The sequence below is a fragment of the Dromiciops gliroides genome, chromosome 3, assembly GCF_019393635.1.
Source record: "Dromiciops gliroides isolate mDroGli1 chromosome 3, mDroGli1.pri, whole genome shotgun sequence".
In the NCBI taxonomy this organism is placed as follows: Eukaryota; Metazoa; Chordata; class Mammalia; order Microbiotheria; family Microbiotheriidae; genus Dromiciops; species Dromiciops gliroides.
Window position 1 is genome coordinate 29,924,832 of NC_057863.1, and position 16,249 is coordinate 29,941,080.

At 38.9% G+C, this 16,249-nt stretch overlaps 1 protein-coding gene across 1 annotated transcript in view; it reads left to right on the forward strand.

Annotated features, from left to right (window-relative positions):
- The window catches only part of LOC122749431 (EGF-like and EMI domain-containing protein 1), an 808,768-nt gene that overhangs the window by 765,915 nt on the left and 26,604 nt on the right, over positions 1-16,249 (forward strand). The window contains exon 19 of the mRNA XM_043995804.1: positions 7,561-7,689. Within this exon, the coding sequence (XP_043851739.1) occupies positions 7,561-7,689 (129 nt within the window). The remainder of the gene's footprint in view (positions 1-7,560; positions 7,690-16,249) is intronic.

Below are 16,249 nucleotides of genomic sequence, written 5' to 3' on the forward strand. Positions count from 1 at the left end.
CATTATTATTATCCCTACTTTACTGTTGAAGAAACTGAGGCAGACAGCAGTTAAGTGATTTGCCCGAAGACATTCAGCTAGGCCAAAAACATTCTGAGGCCAAATTTGAACTTAGATTTCTTGACTCCAGGCCCAGCTCTATCCACAGTACCACCTGTATGCATTTCAAAGAGTAGGTTATCTTTATTGAGATTAGAGTCTTAATTATAAAAATCTCATTAGGTTTGAGGCTTTTTTCTTTGTGTATTAATATACATGTGCTTGTCTACACACATATGTATGGGAAAATGTTATGATGAATCCTGATTCCAGGTAACTTATGAAAACACCTCTTTCCTTGCTCTTCTTAGAGAGAATGTGAGTTTGAGGCATAGCTACAAAGGAGGTCTCTATAAAAGGAGCTTATTTATAGAACTTTTAGGAAATGTCTGATTACTTCTTAATAACTTAATTAAGAATTTTTTTTAGTGAGGCAATTGGGGTTAAGTGACTTGCCCAGGGTCACTCAGCTAGTAACTGTTAAGTGTCTGAGGATGGATTTGAACTCAGGTACTCCCGACTCCAAGGCCACTGCTCTATCCACTGCACCACCTAGCTGCCCCTTAATTAAGAATTAACTATAATATATGTCAACAAAATAAATGCTTCAATAAGCCCTTTTGTGAAAAAATTAAAAAGTTATGCTGGATAATTTCATAATCTTTAGCTTCAAAGCTAACATAGATGAAGATGTCATTGGGATAGTTTAAAGGACCATGGTTTGGGGAAGAGTTGAATTTGGTGTCTTCTAACTTGCCCTTCAGCTGCAAATCTATAATCCTATAACTTTTGTAGATGGTCTTGGAGTGTTTCAATATAATTGTACCAGAGAAGAATTGTAAGTCCCATGGAATGTCAAATTCCTTAATGTTATCTTAGATATATAGATATTCAAACATAGCATTAATTAAAAAGTTTCCATCCCTTTCAGCTGAAATTACACTTTACCTTGAAGAGGTACTTTTGTAGAAAAGATGTGCAGCTATCATGATAGCAAACATGTGTGAGCAGCATATGTGTCCCGCTGGTGCAAGGAGACTTGACTTGTACACAGGGATACCAACTACTGTTGGGTGTTGTACCTCCACTTGGACTACGTTTATCTGCACTCTGAACAAATTAGGAGAGTGCCATTGGGTCAAGCTCTGGATATCCTGTTCATAAACTGTGAGACCTTGGGAAAATCTCCCCATATCTTTTGGGACTTCCATTTCTTTAGCCATAAAATTAGGGCATTGAAGTAGAATAGAATGCTTGGCTGTCTTGTCTGTGTTGTAGCCAAATTATTCTACTTCATGATCCCTGAATAGGACATTCCATCTCCTGTCTCCATGACTTTGAACTTGAAATGCTCTCCCTCCACACCTCTGTCTCTTGGAATCCCAAGTTGACTTTAAAATTCAGCTCAGGTATTTTCTTATTTTTTTTATTTTTTATTTTTAATCCCACTACACCCCAATCATCCAGTATTTGCTTTAAGTATATTCTGTATTGATTTAGCTGTGTCCATATCTCCCACTTCCCCATACCCCTCGGTAGAATGTGTCTTTGATGATGGAGACTGATTTTTGTTTTTGTATTTCTGGCACCTAGCACATTGCCTGGAAGTCATTAAAATTAATGAATACATTTAATTGCATACAGAGAAAGAGAAAGAGGAGGAAAAGAAGGAAGAAAAGGAGGAAGAAAAGAAAAAGTAGGAGGAGGAGGAAGAGAAGAAGGAGGAGGAGAAGGAGAAGGAAGAGGAGGAGAAAGAAAAGGAGGAGGAGAAGGAGAAGGAGGAGAAGGAGAAGAAGAAGGAGAAGAAGAAGAAGAAGAAGAAGAAGAAGAAGAAGAAGAAGAAGAAGAAGAAGAAGAAGAGGAGGAAGAAGAAGAAGAAGAAGAAGAAAAGGAGGAGGATCAGTATTTGTATATCACTTTAAGCTTCCAAAAACACTTTATATGTGTTGTTTTATTTGATCTGGACATCCACATGCAGTGAGATCCCAGATCCTTGAAGAGCTGACTCAGTGGACTGAGTGTCAAACAATCTAGTAGTACTTGTGTGGGTCTGTTTTCCCCCATCCCTGAATTAACCACTGTCATTGGAACTAAATCATAAGATAAAGTATCACTATCCCCCCCCCAAAAAAAGAATGTCAACACAGATTGGGATCCAGGGAAGCATTTTCTAATGATAGAAAGAGAATACTAATAAGAGAGATTTTTTGAAATCACCCATCTTGATATTTAAGATGAAAAATAAAGAATCTAAGGAAAACCTCTATTTGTAAGTATGGATAAGAGAAAGTATCAGAAATCTATTGAGTAGAATTAGAGGGAGCTGGGGACTAAAGGTGAGTTACAAGGGATTGCTGAAGTCTTATGGCAGTAGAAGATGTGAAGCAGGTTGAAAAGTGATCTGTTTGGTTTTTTTTTTCTTTTATGGCACAAAATAATACAGTAACTGTAGGAGGAAAAATTGTCTTTGAATTATGGAATTGTGCTTTATATTAAGTTTTCTTTCTCCATAATTGTCAGGGGTTAAAGGCGGAGACAGTCCTAATGAGCAGGGAGAAAGCAATTAGCCTTGTGTTTACACCTGTAAGCAAAGTCTGTAGTTCAAGGAAAGAACCAAAAACAGAGGATTGACTAGCGATGTGAAATGCCTCAGACTTATCTATAACCTGATTGGGATTGTCCTTTCTCCTCTCCCTCCCCACCCCAAGCCCAAGGTTTCTTTTCTTCCTGAGACTTATAAGATAGTAGAGGCCTGATTTAGAATAGGAACTCTTACCTTGCTTTTTTCTTTTCTTTTCTTTTTAATATTGTGACAACTCTATTTCCATAGAATTCATTTCCTTTGTAATGCTATGAATTTTATGTTATGAATTTATAAACACATGGTTGAAAGAAGAGGCTGGTTCATACATTTCTCAAAACTTCCAAAGGGGTATGTGACACCCATGAAAAAGGCTAAGAAATCCCAATCCATAGGTAATCCCTCTTTTCTTTGGGGGGGGGTAAGGCAATTGGGGTTAAATGACTTGCCCAGAGTCACACAGATAGTAAGTGTTAAGTGTCTGAGGCCGGATTTGAACTCAGGTCCTCCTGAATCCAGGGCCAGTGCTCTATCCACTGTGCCACCTAGTTGCCCCAGTAATCCCTCTTTTTTACAAAAATATTTTTAATATTTTGATAGCTACTATTCCATAGTCATTGGTTTTCATTGTAATCCTAAGTATCTTGCATTTTAAAATATTATTGAGAAAAGGGGGGCGCATAGATTTCACCAGAATGACAAATGAGTTCATGATGTAAACATTATTGAAAACCCCTCATTTAGGAGAATATTAGAAACCACTAGGTATGTAGAGGGGTTGAGAATGGTAACTGATGAAAATGAGATGAGAGGGAAGGGGAGAAGGGAGAGAGAAAATAGAGAAAGGAGGGAGGAGAAGAGAGGGGAAGGGAGAAAAGGGGAAGGGAGGGGAGGGGAGCCACTATGATCATTTTGAACAACAGAAAGTAAAGGGCAAAGACAACACTTAAACGGAGCCTGTCATATTTAGGTCTCGGAGGACTTAGAGAGATCTGGAATAACAATGCTTATTCACTCATGGCTTTGTTTTCCTCCTTTAAATAATACTTTTCTAGTACAGTGAACTCTGTACTCACAAGTGAGGAATCAGTCTCCAAATACTAGACTATGTGGCACAGTGGACAGAGTACCTAACCTGAAGTCAGGAAGACTCCTCTTCCTGAGTGCAAATCTAGCCTCAGATACATGCTAGCTGAGTGACCCTGGGCAAGACACTTAACCCTGTTGGCCTGTTTCCTCATCTGCAAAATGAGCTAGAGAAGGAAATGGAAAACCACTGTAGGATCTCTGCCAAGAAAACCTCAAATGGAATCAAGAAGAGTAAGACATGACTGAAAAACAACTGAACAGCAACAACAAAATCATGGAGACATTTATCCTGGTTTTCAGGATAGCATCATTTGAGCCAACAAAAGTGAGAAAAACATTTCTGAAGTATGCCTGGGTCTTGAAAGCTACAGAGTTCTGCAGAGAGAGCTATACCACAAGGAAGATCTTCAGGTCAAGAGCAGAAGGCAGAGAGAAGGGTAGAAGGTATATGTAGGACCTTAGACAAAGGAGATGATATTTTAGTCAAATCTTGAAGGATGAGTAGAAGTGGAACAGATAGAACCTAGAGAGATTTTTTTCCTAGAAGAGAGAGTGAAATGAACAAAGGTATGAAGGAGATACAACCCAATGTTTATTTGAATAATTTTCAGTGATCAGATGTGACTGGAACACAGGGCTATATAAAGGGTAGTCATTGGTGATAAAGTTGGAAAAGTAAATGGTGGCAGTGATAAATGGAAGAGATGCTCCCTAATGAAGATGTCTGGTCAGTTGATAGGTGCTCTGTATCCAATGGGATACCCCCTGAACCAGGCCAAGAATGGAACTCTCAAAATATGTTGGAAAAGGGAAAAGGTGTAAACAGAGGGGCTAGCAACAGCATGACTTCCACTGCTAGGAAGGAATCTCATCACTTGTTTATACTGAATCAGCATCATGAGAGAAAATGTGTACCTAGAAATAAAAAAGTATATTGAGTGAAAGTGGGAGAAAAGGAAGTATAGGTAGGCAGGTGAAAAGAAATTAGTGTTATCAAGGGCACATGGAAAATGCCCACATTAGATCTCCTCCACTGGATGAACAGAAAAAGAGCCTGCACAGATAAAGTTTATGACCAAGCAGACTCATTATCCCTGATTCCTACTGAACAAATGGGGAGAAGTATCAATCATTATTATAGTCCTAGAAGTACAGTTAAAAGAGTGCTGGACTTGGCCACTGAAGATCCAAGTCAACACCTTAATATCGCCTAGCTCCTCCAGATATCATCATTGGAGATTGGACATCATTGTATTTCCCAACCACATCATCGGGGCATTGGAAATCTAAATATGGTAAATATAGGCTGTTGCACATGGCTCCACATTAGACTAATTGACTTGCCTTTCTGCTACATTGATCATAAAGAAGATAGAAGAAGTGATCAGAACCACAGTTCTGGACTTAGTTTTTATAGCTGGTGTTTTTAATAGCACTTGAGGTCTGCAAAGCCTTTTACTTACATCATCCTATCTGGCAGGAAAATAACCCCAACTCATTGCTTTCAATTCTTCTAGGAATAAAAGATAGAACAAGTTTCTTCTTTGCTAATGCCAAATGGGTTGATCCAGCAGAAGATATACAGACTTATCCAATATGCCCATTGGGAGGATGAATAGCAAACACAGGAAAGGGAAATTTTCTCCATTCACCCAGCCCTGTGCAGGCATCTTAGCTGTGATAGCCCCCAGATTTCTACCTTACAATAATTTCTTCCAGGCTATCTGAGAAATATGGATAGGATCACAAGGCCAGCAGCTGAAGCATCTTAAAGCTTCATAAAAGGTCAATTGTTCTTTATTCAACTCATTCAGAGGGACAGTCTCTTCTTGGATAGACAGGCTAGTCTCTATTCTCCTGCTGTCTTCTACTTACACCCTCGATCTAACTTGATCTCTCTGGTCTAGCTGTACATTGCACTGCCTATGATTGCCCTGAGTGGCTATATTTCTTATTGTAGGGCATCCTGTCACTTCAGGTAACTTCCCAGTTGTTAGTAGCCATAATTTCTTCCTATAGTGCATCCTGCCACCTCTAGAGATTCCCCAATCGTTAACCATGATTAGCTCACATTGTTGTCACTTACTAGCTGTGTAACCTTGGCCAAGGCTCTTAATCTGTCTGAATCTTATTTTTCTCACCTGCAAAGATATCACCTACCCTATCTACCTCATTCATCATGCAGGTGATTATCAGGTACAGTACAGAACACATTGTCCAGTCTATGGTGACCTAAAGATGCAACTGTAAATAATATGAGGTGGTAAGGGGACAGCTAGGTGGCACAGTGGTTAAAGCACCAGCCCTGGATTCAGGAGGACCTGAGTTCAAATCCAGCCTCAGACACTTGACATTTATTAGCTGTGTGACCCTGGGCAAGTTACTTAACCCTTATTGCTCCACAAAACAAACAAACAAATCAATTGATCAATAAATAGTGTGAGGTGGTAAAAATGTCAGTTCTTAGAGCAATCATTTGACAGCATTGAGGAACAGCCCATTGGGGATTAAGCATTCTGGCCAATCACGACATTGTCTAATTAGGGCCCATGGAAAGGCACACTTAAATGGCTCAAGCACAAAAACAAACAATTCCAAGAATACAAATTGGAGTAATGAGTTGTTATCCCAAAAACGTGTTATGGGCCTTTGTGCCAAGCCTGCTAGGTGCTTTGAATCGTTACAGTAGGGACTTATGTAATGCCCAGACAACTACTTTCTTCTAGATTTCAAGAGAGCAGTTTTCTTGGTGGGCTCCCATCCTCCTTATTGTTGTTGTCGCTGCTGCTGTTGATGATTATTATGGTGGTGTTGTTTTCGTTGTTGTTGTTTTAAACAAAACAGCAATTTTATTTGCGTTGAATTTAAGGTTAGGGCTCTATCCTAAAAACAGAACATAGAGGGTTGGTGAGTAATATTAGAGATCTCCTTCTTCTGCCTCCTATACTCCAATGCTTCAAGGATTTGAGTTTTCACTGGGACTAGATTCCCTTCCACTGAAACAGATCACAGTCCCTCAGTTCACCATTTCTGGGATTTGCTGCAAGTTACTTTGTAACTAGACTGTCAATGAGCCTCTTCCTATTGACTTTGCTGAACTCATCCCTAGGCAGTAGACACATAGTTCAATGCTGCTTCTGTACTCAAGGGCATTCCAACATGGTAGACCCTACCAGAGATTCTATTCTGTTGGTGTAGCATTATGAACCCAGAGTAGATACCAAAATATGTGTACTATTCAAGCAGAATGTTAATGGGGGATAGAGAGGAAGAGGAGGGTTTGTCTTCAATTTAATTTATATCAAAAACAGTTCCTGTGCTCAAGGAGCTTATATTTTGCTGGGGAAAAATAATACATACACAGATAAGTCAATATAAAGCAATGCTATAAGAGAGATAATGAACTATCTGGGAGAACAAGAAAGGTCTTGTGTAGGATTTGGTACCTGAGCTGTGCTCTAGAAGAAATTAGGGATTCTAACATGGAGAAGGGGAGGAGGATGGTCATTTCAGGGATGGGTGGGTGATAGCCTTCTTCCTGTATCTGATAGAATCTAAGCTATTCAAGAGCAGGAGTTGCTTTTTTTTATCTCTATATCCCCAGCACCTATCACAGGGCCTGGCACATAGTAGGTACTTAATGAATACTCGTTACATTGACTCGAAGCTCTGAGACAGCTGCCTGACCAAAAAAGGTTGGATCCAAGTGGGAATAACTTGAGCTAGACCAAAAGTAGCCAATGAAGTATCACTTCGAATGTTTAAGTAACCGAGTGCCCAAGAACATGAAATGAGATGCTGGCTGGCTTCCAGGAACAGAGTAACATGTGGCTTTATTCATTTTTCAACAGGGTGCCCAGATGGCACTTATGGTCCTTACTGCCAAAAGATGTGTAAATGCATGAATGGAGGCCACTGTGACCCCCTGCTTGGCACCTGTGACTGCCCCGCTGGCTTCAATGGCCCAGACTGTGGTCAGGGTAAGTCACTGGAAGTGGCACGGGAGGGGTTAACTACATTTTGCCGGGACAGCTTACTCCCTGAGCCAAGGCCAGCACTGAATGAGAGTCTTCAGGAGTTTCAGTTAGCAGAAAAAACAATGCCCCAGCTATTGTATTTGATAATTTACTGCATTGCAAACAAACACACACTGACCCAAATCTCAGGGTGAGTATTCCTTTTGTCAGAACTTGATTTAAAGCTGGAGTTTGTGGAAACCAGCCAAAGAGTGAGTTCTGGTCCCAGCACCTCCCACTCCCACAGAGCTGGGTCAGACTCAGGACTGGAAAATGGATTGGCCAAGATCCCACCCGACTGGGGCTGCCTGGGTTCAACATTTCAAACTCATTTTCAATATCTTATAGCTCCACTTCCCCAAAACAATTTACCAGCTCAAAGGAAAGCTGTTCTAAGAGACTCAGAGACTTCAACTTGAGATGACCGAAGAACCATTGAGTTAAGTGTGAGTGGTCGGGGCAAGGAGATCCAGTTTCCCTAAAATTATACTTGGGGTTTGAATAGACAAGGAAAGAGCTGAACAAAAGAAAATTATGCCTTGCTGGATCTAAGAAGATCCAGTTACAGTGGTGTGTGGATTCTAATCCCTAGCCCCTTTTGCTTTGTGCCTTCTCTGCTCGCAAAGCCACCACACAAGTCGGGGTCCTCATCTCTTCTCACCTTGACTAGTGTAATCCTCCTGACTGGTCTTTCTGACTCAATCTTCTCCCCTCTTCAATCCATCTTTCACAGAATTACCAAGATGATACTCCTACAGCCCAGGTCTAGCCATGAGACAGCTCCCTATGGCCCTGAGGATTAAATATCTATACCTCTGGGGTTCAAAGCCCTTCATTATCTGGTTGTCCTCTGTCTTAGCTATGGTATTACACACTTCATTCCCTCTCATATACTCTTCATTCTAGCAAATCAGCACACCAGCTATTTATGAGATAGTGGATAGAGTGTTGGACCTATAGTCAAGAAGACCTGAGTTCAAATGCAGCCTTAAACACTTACTAGCTGTGGCACCCTAGGCAAGGCACTTCATTCTATTTGCCTCAGTTTCCTCATATGTAAGATGAGCTGGAAAAGGAAATGCAAACCACTCTAGTATCTCTGCAAAGAAAACCCCAAATGAAGTCATGAAGTCAGATATAACTGAAAAATGACTCAATAACAACAAAGCTATACACGTCCCACCTCTCTTTTTTTTTTTTTGTGCAGGGCAATGAGGGTTAAGTGACTTGCCCAGGGTCACACAGCTAGTAAGTGTCAAGTGTATGAGGCCTGATTTGAAATCAGGTCCTCCTGAATCCAGAGCCAGTGTTTTATCCATTAGGCCACCTAGCTGCCCTGCCACGTCCCATCTCTTTACCTTATGCTTCAAATGCTCCCCTTTCTCATCTCTACCTCTTGTAATTTCCGCATCCATTTTATACTCAGTTCAAGTGACAGCTATTTTACTATGTTTTCCCTGATGTCCCAAGGAGTTCTCCCTCATACCTGATAACAGTGCCTTGTATTTTGTTCAAATATATTTCAGGGAAACAGCCCAATGTGGTGGAGAGAGAACTGACCTCAAAACCAGGAAGACCTAGATTCAGGCTCTCCCTCTGATACTGGCTAGCCTTGGTACTTTCCATAAAACATGTAATCTCTCAGGACTCTGGCCAGTGGTATCAAACTCCAGTAGAAAGTAGAGCCAACCACAAAAAAAAAAAAAAAAAGAAAAGAAAAAGAAAAAAAAAATAAAGTAGAACCACTAAACTATGCATATTGACTTAGCAAACCATACATTAACATTATCCACATTCTATCCTATTTTATTTATTTTGTTCAATGTTTCCTAATTACATTTTAATCCACTTTGGCCACATTGAGAGTGTTGTTCTGCTTCAGGCAATGCATTAGATTATAGATTGCCAAGAAGGTGCCAACCTGCCTTAATATAGGAAGCTTCCTCAACCAAGTGTTCTTGTAACTAACAAAGTCACAGACTTTATCCCATATTTCATCTTTAAATTCTCTGTGTACACATTGATTCCTTCCAGATAGGACATCAGCTCCTTGTGGGAAGGAAGTGATTCCTTTCTGTATTCATATTTCCCACACCTGCCACATAGGAAGCATTAAACAAATGTGTTTTGAATTAAATTGAACATTCAGTTTCAATTCAACAAACATTTGTTTTTTGAGTCTCTAATATGTACTAGGTACTATATATAGACTCTATGCTTACACTGTCTTAACTCCATTTAAAAAACACATGGGAAGCAAAGACAATTATTCAGCTAAGCCACAGGATACAAGTAGAATATAACCTGCCTGCAGGCAAGCTTCTTATTTTGTCTTTGTAGCCCAGCTACTATCATAGTACCTTACAAATGAAGAGGATGAGGATGATGCTAATGGTGGTGGTGGTGATGACAATAAATGTTGGGTTTTTTTTTAATTTAATGGAATGGATTGGAAAATAACTAGCATATTTATCTGAATTCTATACAAGACATTTGGGGATGATGTCTGAACCACTGATGTATCATGTTATAGGTACTCTGTAGGAAGTTAATATGGCATAGTAACGGGGCCAAAGAAATTGAATTCTAGTCCCAATCTTCTACCTGTCAGATATGAGAACTTAGACAAGTCACATCATGGCCTCATTTTTTCCTCATTTATCAGACAAGAGGAACCAGATCATTGTCAAGGCCCCTCTTGTGCTAATATATGATGGTATTGTGCTTGTAGTCAAGCAAGCAGGGATGTGCCAGGCTCTATGCTTAGGGTTAGTCTTATTGGGAACAAGAAGACACATGAGACTAAAGAATATTTATCAACCAATTTACAAGAGCCAGCAAAAATAATGCTGAGCCCGTACCTCTTACACACATAGTATTCTCTGCTTGGTTTCAGCAGTGAAGACCTGCTTACAAAAAGATCCCATCTAGGTATTTGAAAGTACAAACTACACTTCTAAGGAAACCATTTTGTGACCAAGATTGAGAGCTAAAAAGGCCTGATCCCATCCTCTCATTTTAGAGATTAGGAATCTGAGATTCTTGGAGATTAAAATGATTATCTCAAGGTCCTGAAGGAACAAAATGGTCAAGCTAGGATCTGACCTCTAAATCTGGTTCCAAATCCAGTGTTTTCGACACTAAAGAAGAATAAGTACATTTTTTAAAGGTGAGCTTCAGTCTAAATTGGGACCATTTGAGGCCCCTGATTTGCACGAGAGATTTCTAATCAAAGTGTTTTGACACTACGTGTTTGGTTGGAAATTCCTAATGTCAACTCAGATTGCTATGAAAAAATAAGCAAAGCTTTGAACAATTTCTTTTCCTTTTGAAAGCAACTTTTTTAGACTCAAAAGTGAACAGAAGGCAAGTCAAAAAAGGCTGTTTGATTAAAAGAAGGGGCCTTGTATTACAAAGTTAAAAAAAAAAAAAGTCCACTGACCGCCAGAATGTTTTAATGAGAAAAATCTGCTCATGTTGTTTTTCCTGTAGTTTGTCCTGAAAATCACTATGGGAGAAATTGTGCTCTGTTGTGTTTCTGTGGCCCAGGACAGTGTGACCCAAAGACTGGAAGGTGCCAGTGCCCACTGGCATAGTGGACCTAATTGTCAGCAAAGCAAGAGAATGAGATATACAAGGTCACCTTGTCTGTCTAGGGAATAACATATTTAAAACATAAAGGTAGCTTGGGACCCAAAGAAAGTAAATACGCTTTTCTTATTTATAATGGTTTCTTCTTGGGGATAAAAAAAATGTTAAAATACTTGATCCTGGGAAGCTGTATTTTAATTTTTGAATTGAATTTTCAAAAATATATTTCATTTTTATATCACTTATATTTTCTATTGGACCCTTCTTGCCTCTTCCAGAGAGCAATCCCTTATAACAAAAAATAAAAAAGAGAATAAAATAGCTCATCAAAACCAACCAAAAATCAATCAAAGAACATTTATTAAGTGTCTACTGTGTGCCAGGCTCTGTGATAAGCCAACAAGTTGAAAGAGCCAGACTTTAGTTACAGAACTCCACACACAAGGTTCCCCACCTCCCTCTCAAATTAGGACAAAGTCCCTTCACAGATGTCTTCTTTGGAGCTAAGCTTGGTCCGTATCATGTCATAGGATTCAATTTCTATTATTTCATTGTTATTGTTATTTCCACTTAAGTTCTATATGTTACTTTCTTGTTTCTACTCCCTTGTAACTAAGAATACAAAACAAAAAAAGGGAAGGGGGGAAGCAATTCCACAAAATGAAACAATGCATCACCCAAGTGTCATGCTGTGATTCTTGCCCATATCTTTCAGTAAATTTTCCTTCCTGAGTGCAACCAATGGGTAGGATATTTTCCTTAATTCATTTGTTTGTTCCCTTGAATGATACAGCAAGGGAACATATAAGCAGATTAACCTATATACTTATTTCTTCTCAATTTTGCTACAATACAAAAGCCCTGACTGTCTTGGGGACATATCAAAATGGATTTTACCCAGGCACCCTAAATGTTGCATGTTCAAAACAGAGCTCATCATATTTTACTTCAAACAACCACCTTCCTCTCAGTCACTTAGGTTTGCATCCTTGATTCCTTACTCTCCTTCAGCCCATATAACTAAAACATCCTCAGGCTTTGTCATTCCTACCTCCACAACCTTCCCTTCCCCCTATTCTTTCTGGTCATGCCCTCATCATCTATCACAATAGCCTTCTATTTCCTCTAGCTAGCCTAACTCTCCCCCTATTACAATACATTAAATACATTCTTTTTTTTCATAAAGGTAGTTTATTATTTTCCAGTTACATGTAGAGATAGTTTTCAACATTTGCTTTTATAAGATTCCTAGTTTCAAATTTTTCTCCCTCCCTCCCCCCTCCCCAAGACACCAAGCAATATAATATAGGTTATATATGTACAATCACATTAAACATATTTCTGCATTAGTCATGCTATGAAAGAAGAATCAGAGCAAAAGGGGAAAACCTCAAAAAAGAAAAACAGAAAAGTAGAAATAGTATGGTTCAATCTGCATCTAGATTCCACTGTTCTTTTTTTCTGGATTTGGAAAGCATTTTCTCTTATGAGTCCTTTGGAACTATCTCAGTCCATTGTATTGCTGAGAAGAGTCAAGTCTATCACAGTTGATCAACACACAATGTTGTTAATACTGTGTACAATGTTCTCCTGGTTCTGCTCATCTCACCCATCATCAGCCCATGCAAGTCCTTCCTTCCAGGTTTCTCTGAAATCTGCCTGCTCATCATTTCTTACAGCACAATAGTATTCCATTACATTCATATACCACAACTTGTTCAACCATTCCCCAATTGATGGGCATTCCCTCAATTTCCAATTTCTTGCCACTACAAAAAGAACAGCTATAAATATTTTTGTACATGTGGGTCCTTTTCCCTTTTTTATGATCTCTTTGGTAAAAAGACCCAATAATGGCTTTCCTGAGTCAAAGGTATGCACAGCTTTATAGCCCTTTGGGAATAGTTCCAAATTGTTCTCCAGAATGGTTGGATCAGTTCACAGCTCCACCAACAATGCATTAGTATTCCAATTTTTCCACAGCTTCTCCAACATTTATTGTTTCCCTTTTTTGTCATATTAGCCAACGTGATAGGTGTCAGGTGGTATCTCAGAGTTGTTTTAATTTGCATTTCTCTAGTCAATAGTTATTTAGAGCATTTTTTCATATGGTAATAGATAGCTTTTATTTCATCAGAAAACTGCCTGTTCATATCCTTTGACCATTTCTCAAATGGGGAATGACTTAGTCCAATACCTTCTTTACTCAACTGCCAAAGTAAGTTTTCTCATATGGTGATTTGCCCATGGAACCTCCCCCTTCCTCACATAGTAAACTACAATAGCTTTCTAATTACTTTGGATAAACCAAGGTATCTCTCTCTCTCTCTCTCTCTCTCTCTCTCTCTCATCTCATCTCATCTCACCAGCATAGAGAAAAACTCATGGGAACTAATGAGATTACCAAGTGAAATAAAATAGAGTAAAAAAAGAGAAAGGGCCCAGGACAGAGCCTCCAAGGTCTTCCAGCTCTTTTCTTAAAGAAAGTATTTATGACATAGTAGTATAAGGCTTCTGAAGAATCCTCAAGCCCTTACTTTTTTCATTTATTAATCCTCAAGGATACTACTTTTTTTGCCATCCCCACCTATAACCAATGTGACAATTGATGTTTCTGAAACCACAGCAAACAATATAAGGAAAAAATTAAATTTGACCATATCCTATCAGGTCAAATACAATGTGTTACCAATATGGGAGTCATTTGTGAATTAGCTGTCATTTTAAAGCCAGATTAACTAAATAAAACAGGGACCAAAATCAACACCAAATTAGAAGAAAGAATAAAGATGAGAAGATAGGCCCAATTTCAACAGCTCTCATTTGACCCATGTAAATGAGCTATTGATGCTAAAGAAGGGAAAATGGGTAAAATAAAATAGCTTTGGCTCTGATGCAATCACTTCTGAGAGAAATTGAATCAACACTAAATTGTCACTCTGCAAAAGAGGCCAAAAGAGCCCCTAAACCATCTCAGCCAGGAAGCACTTGAATTCCCTGCCAGGCACAGAGTCATGGTGGCCAAAGTCAACACTACTTCAGGATGTAAACTCATTTGCAACATGTTACAGGGGATAATAATATAACATTGAAAATGGTATCACCTCCCAAACAGTGGAAGAGAAAATGCATCTCAAAGAAAGCTTGGCCTAAGACCCAAGTAAGCAAGTTCATTCCAAGAACATTTGTTTATATGTGAAACTGAAAGGACAATCAGTAAACACAAAATAAAGGAGAGATTGCCTAATGTCTCTTGATTCATGATGGACCATGACTGAATCACCACATTTAGACCCTAACACTTTAGTAATCATTGTGTTTTACAAGGAAATGAACCTAGTGCTTTCAAAAGAAGAAGCCAGGAATAGAGGATCAACCATACCCAGTAAACAGAGAGAGGCTCCATACTGGAGATAGTACAATTTTGAAGGCTACTCAGGATTACTTTTCATGATATCTAAAAAAAATGGGAAGAATTCAAACGATCATGGGCTTGGAATTATCACCAAGAAGAGATGATTAAGAAGACTAGCAACCATAAACTCATTTAATTATTTTCTTATTAGCAACCTTCTGAGAATGGCAATTCATATGTAAGACATCTAAATCCAATCCACATTTATTAAATACTATGCTAAGATCAGGGCACCCAAAGTCATTTTTAGTTGTTTTTAGACTGGACTGTTGATGTCTTTGGTACAGGGAACTTCCAATCAGGAAACTAAAAAGACTATGAAACAATAATCCCTATCCTAAACAAGATTACATTATCCTGCATGAAACCAACAGGAACTTGTAGTGTGTAATTATATTTGCCAGATTCATTTGGAGGTGGAAGTGATTCTGACAAATCATTCCCTTTGATTCATGTCTCCACCCAGAGTTTACACTAGGAACATCAGAATTTGGGTCATTTAGTCCCTATCCATGGGCTTCCCCTAGAGACATCATAAAACTTTTGCTTTTAGGTTTCTACAGATGTGGGCAAAATGTCCTTAGGTTTCCAGTGTAATTATTCAAGGTGATAGATAGATAGATAGATAGATAGATAGATAGATAGATAGATAGATAGATAGATAGATAGATAGAGATATGTACATATACATATACATATATATATACATGTGTGTGTGTGTGTGTGTGTGTGTAACACCACCCTTTAGTTGAGGCTCCCCAGAGAGAAAATGAACATAAGACTTATACAAACATCCTATTACTCTCCAGAATTTCTCTCTCCCCCAAATGCCTACATAGACCTTTAGAATTAGAGTGCTGCACTGAGGTTTGGGTCTAGGCCAATGTGGAATTTTTACTTAAGGCTTCTAAACTATCAACCATTCCACTTCCAATTCCCACAAAACCCATGGTAGCAAGAGAAGGTGCATCATGTCTCAGTCCTTTGCTACTCCTCCAGCTGTAGGGTCACAAAATGACTCTTTTTCTCTCCAAAAGGTTCAATTCAGGAATTCTTAATGTTCCACCATCTCCTTAAACTGATGCCATCCCAGAATTTTCTTGAGGCTAAAATATTCCCCCTTCAAAAATGCCTCTAGCCAGTCTTGTGTAGGGAGAAGGAGGAACACACACACTAGCTCAGCTTAGTTCGTGTTCTCAGATCTATTCTATCAATCTCTTTGCTCTCACGTATAATCCTTAGGCCAGTAGAGAATCCTATATCCTCAGTGGCCATAGCAATTAAACGGTGTTGTTAGGTTATCAATGGGTACATCTAGAGCTTCCATGGGGTATTTTCTTCCAAACCAGATGAAAAACCTTATCTTTTGTCCTTGTCAAGTTGATGAGACTAATCATTTAAATACAACAAATAGAATATTAAATCAATATTCCAAGAGCATTGGATTTCAAATTAGAGGACTTGAGTTCAAAAGTGACTTTTCCACTTATTATCTGTGTGATCATGAGAAAGGCATCT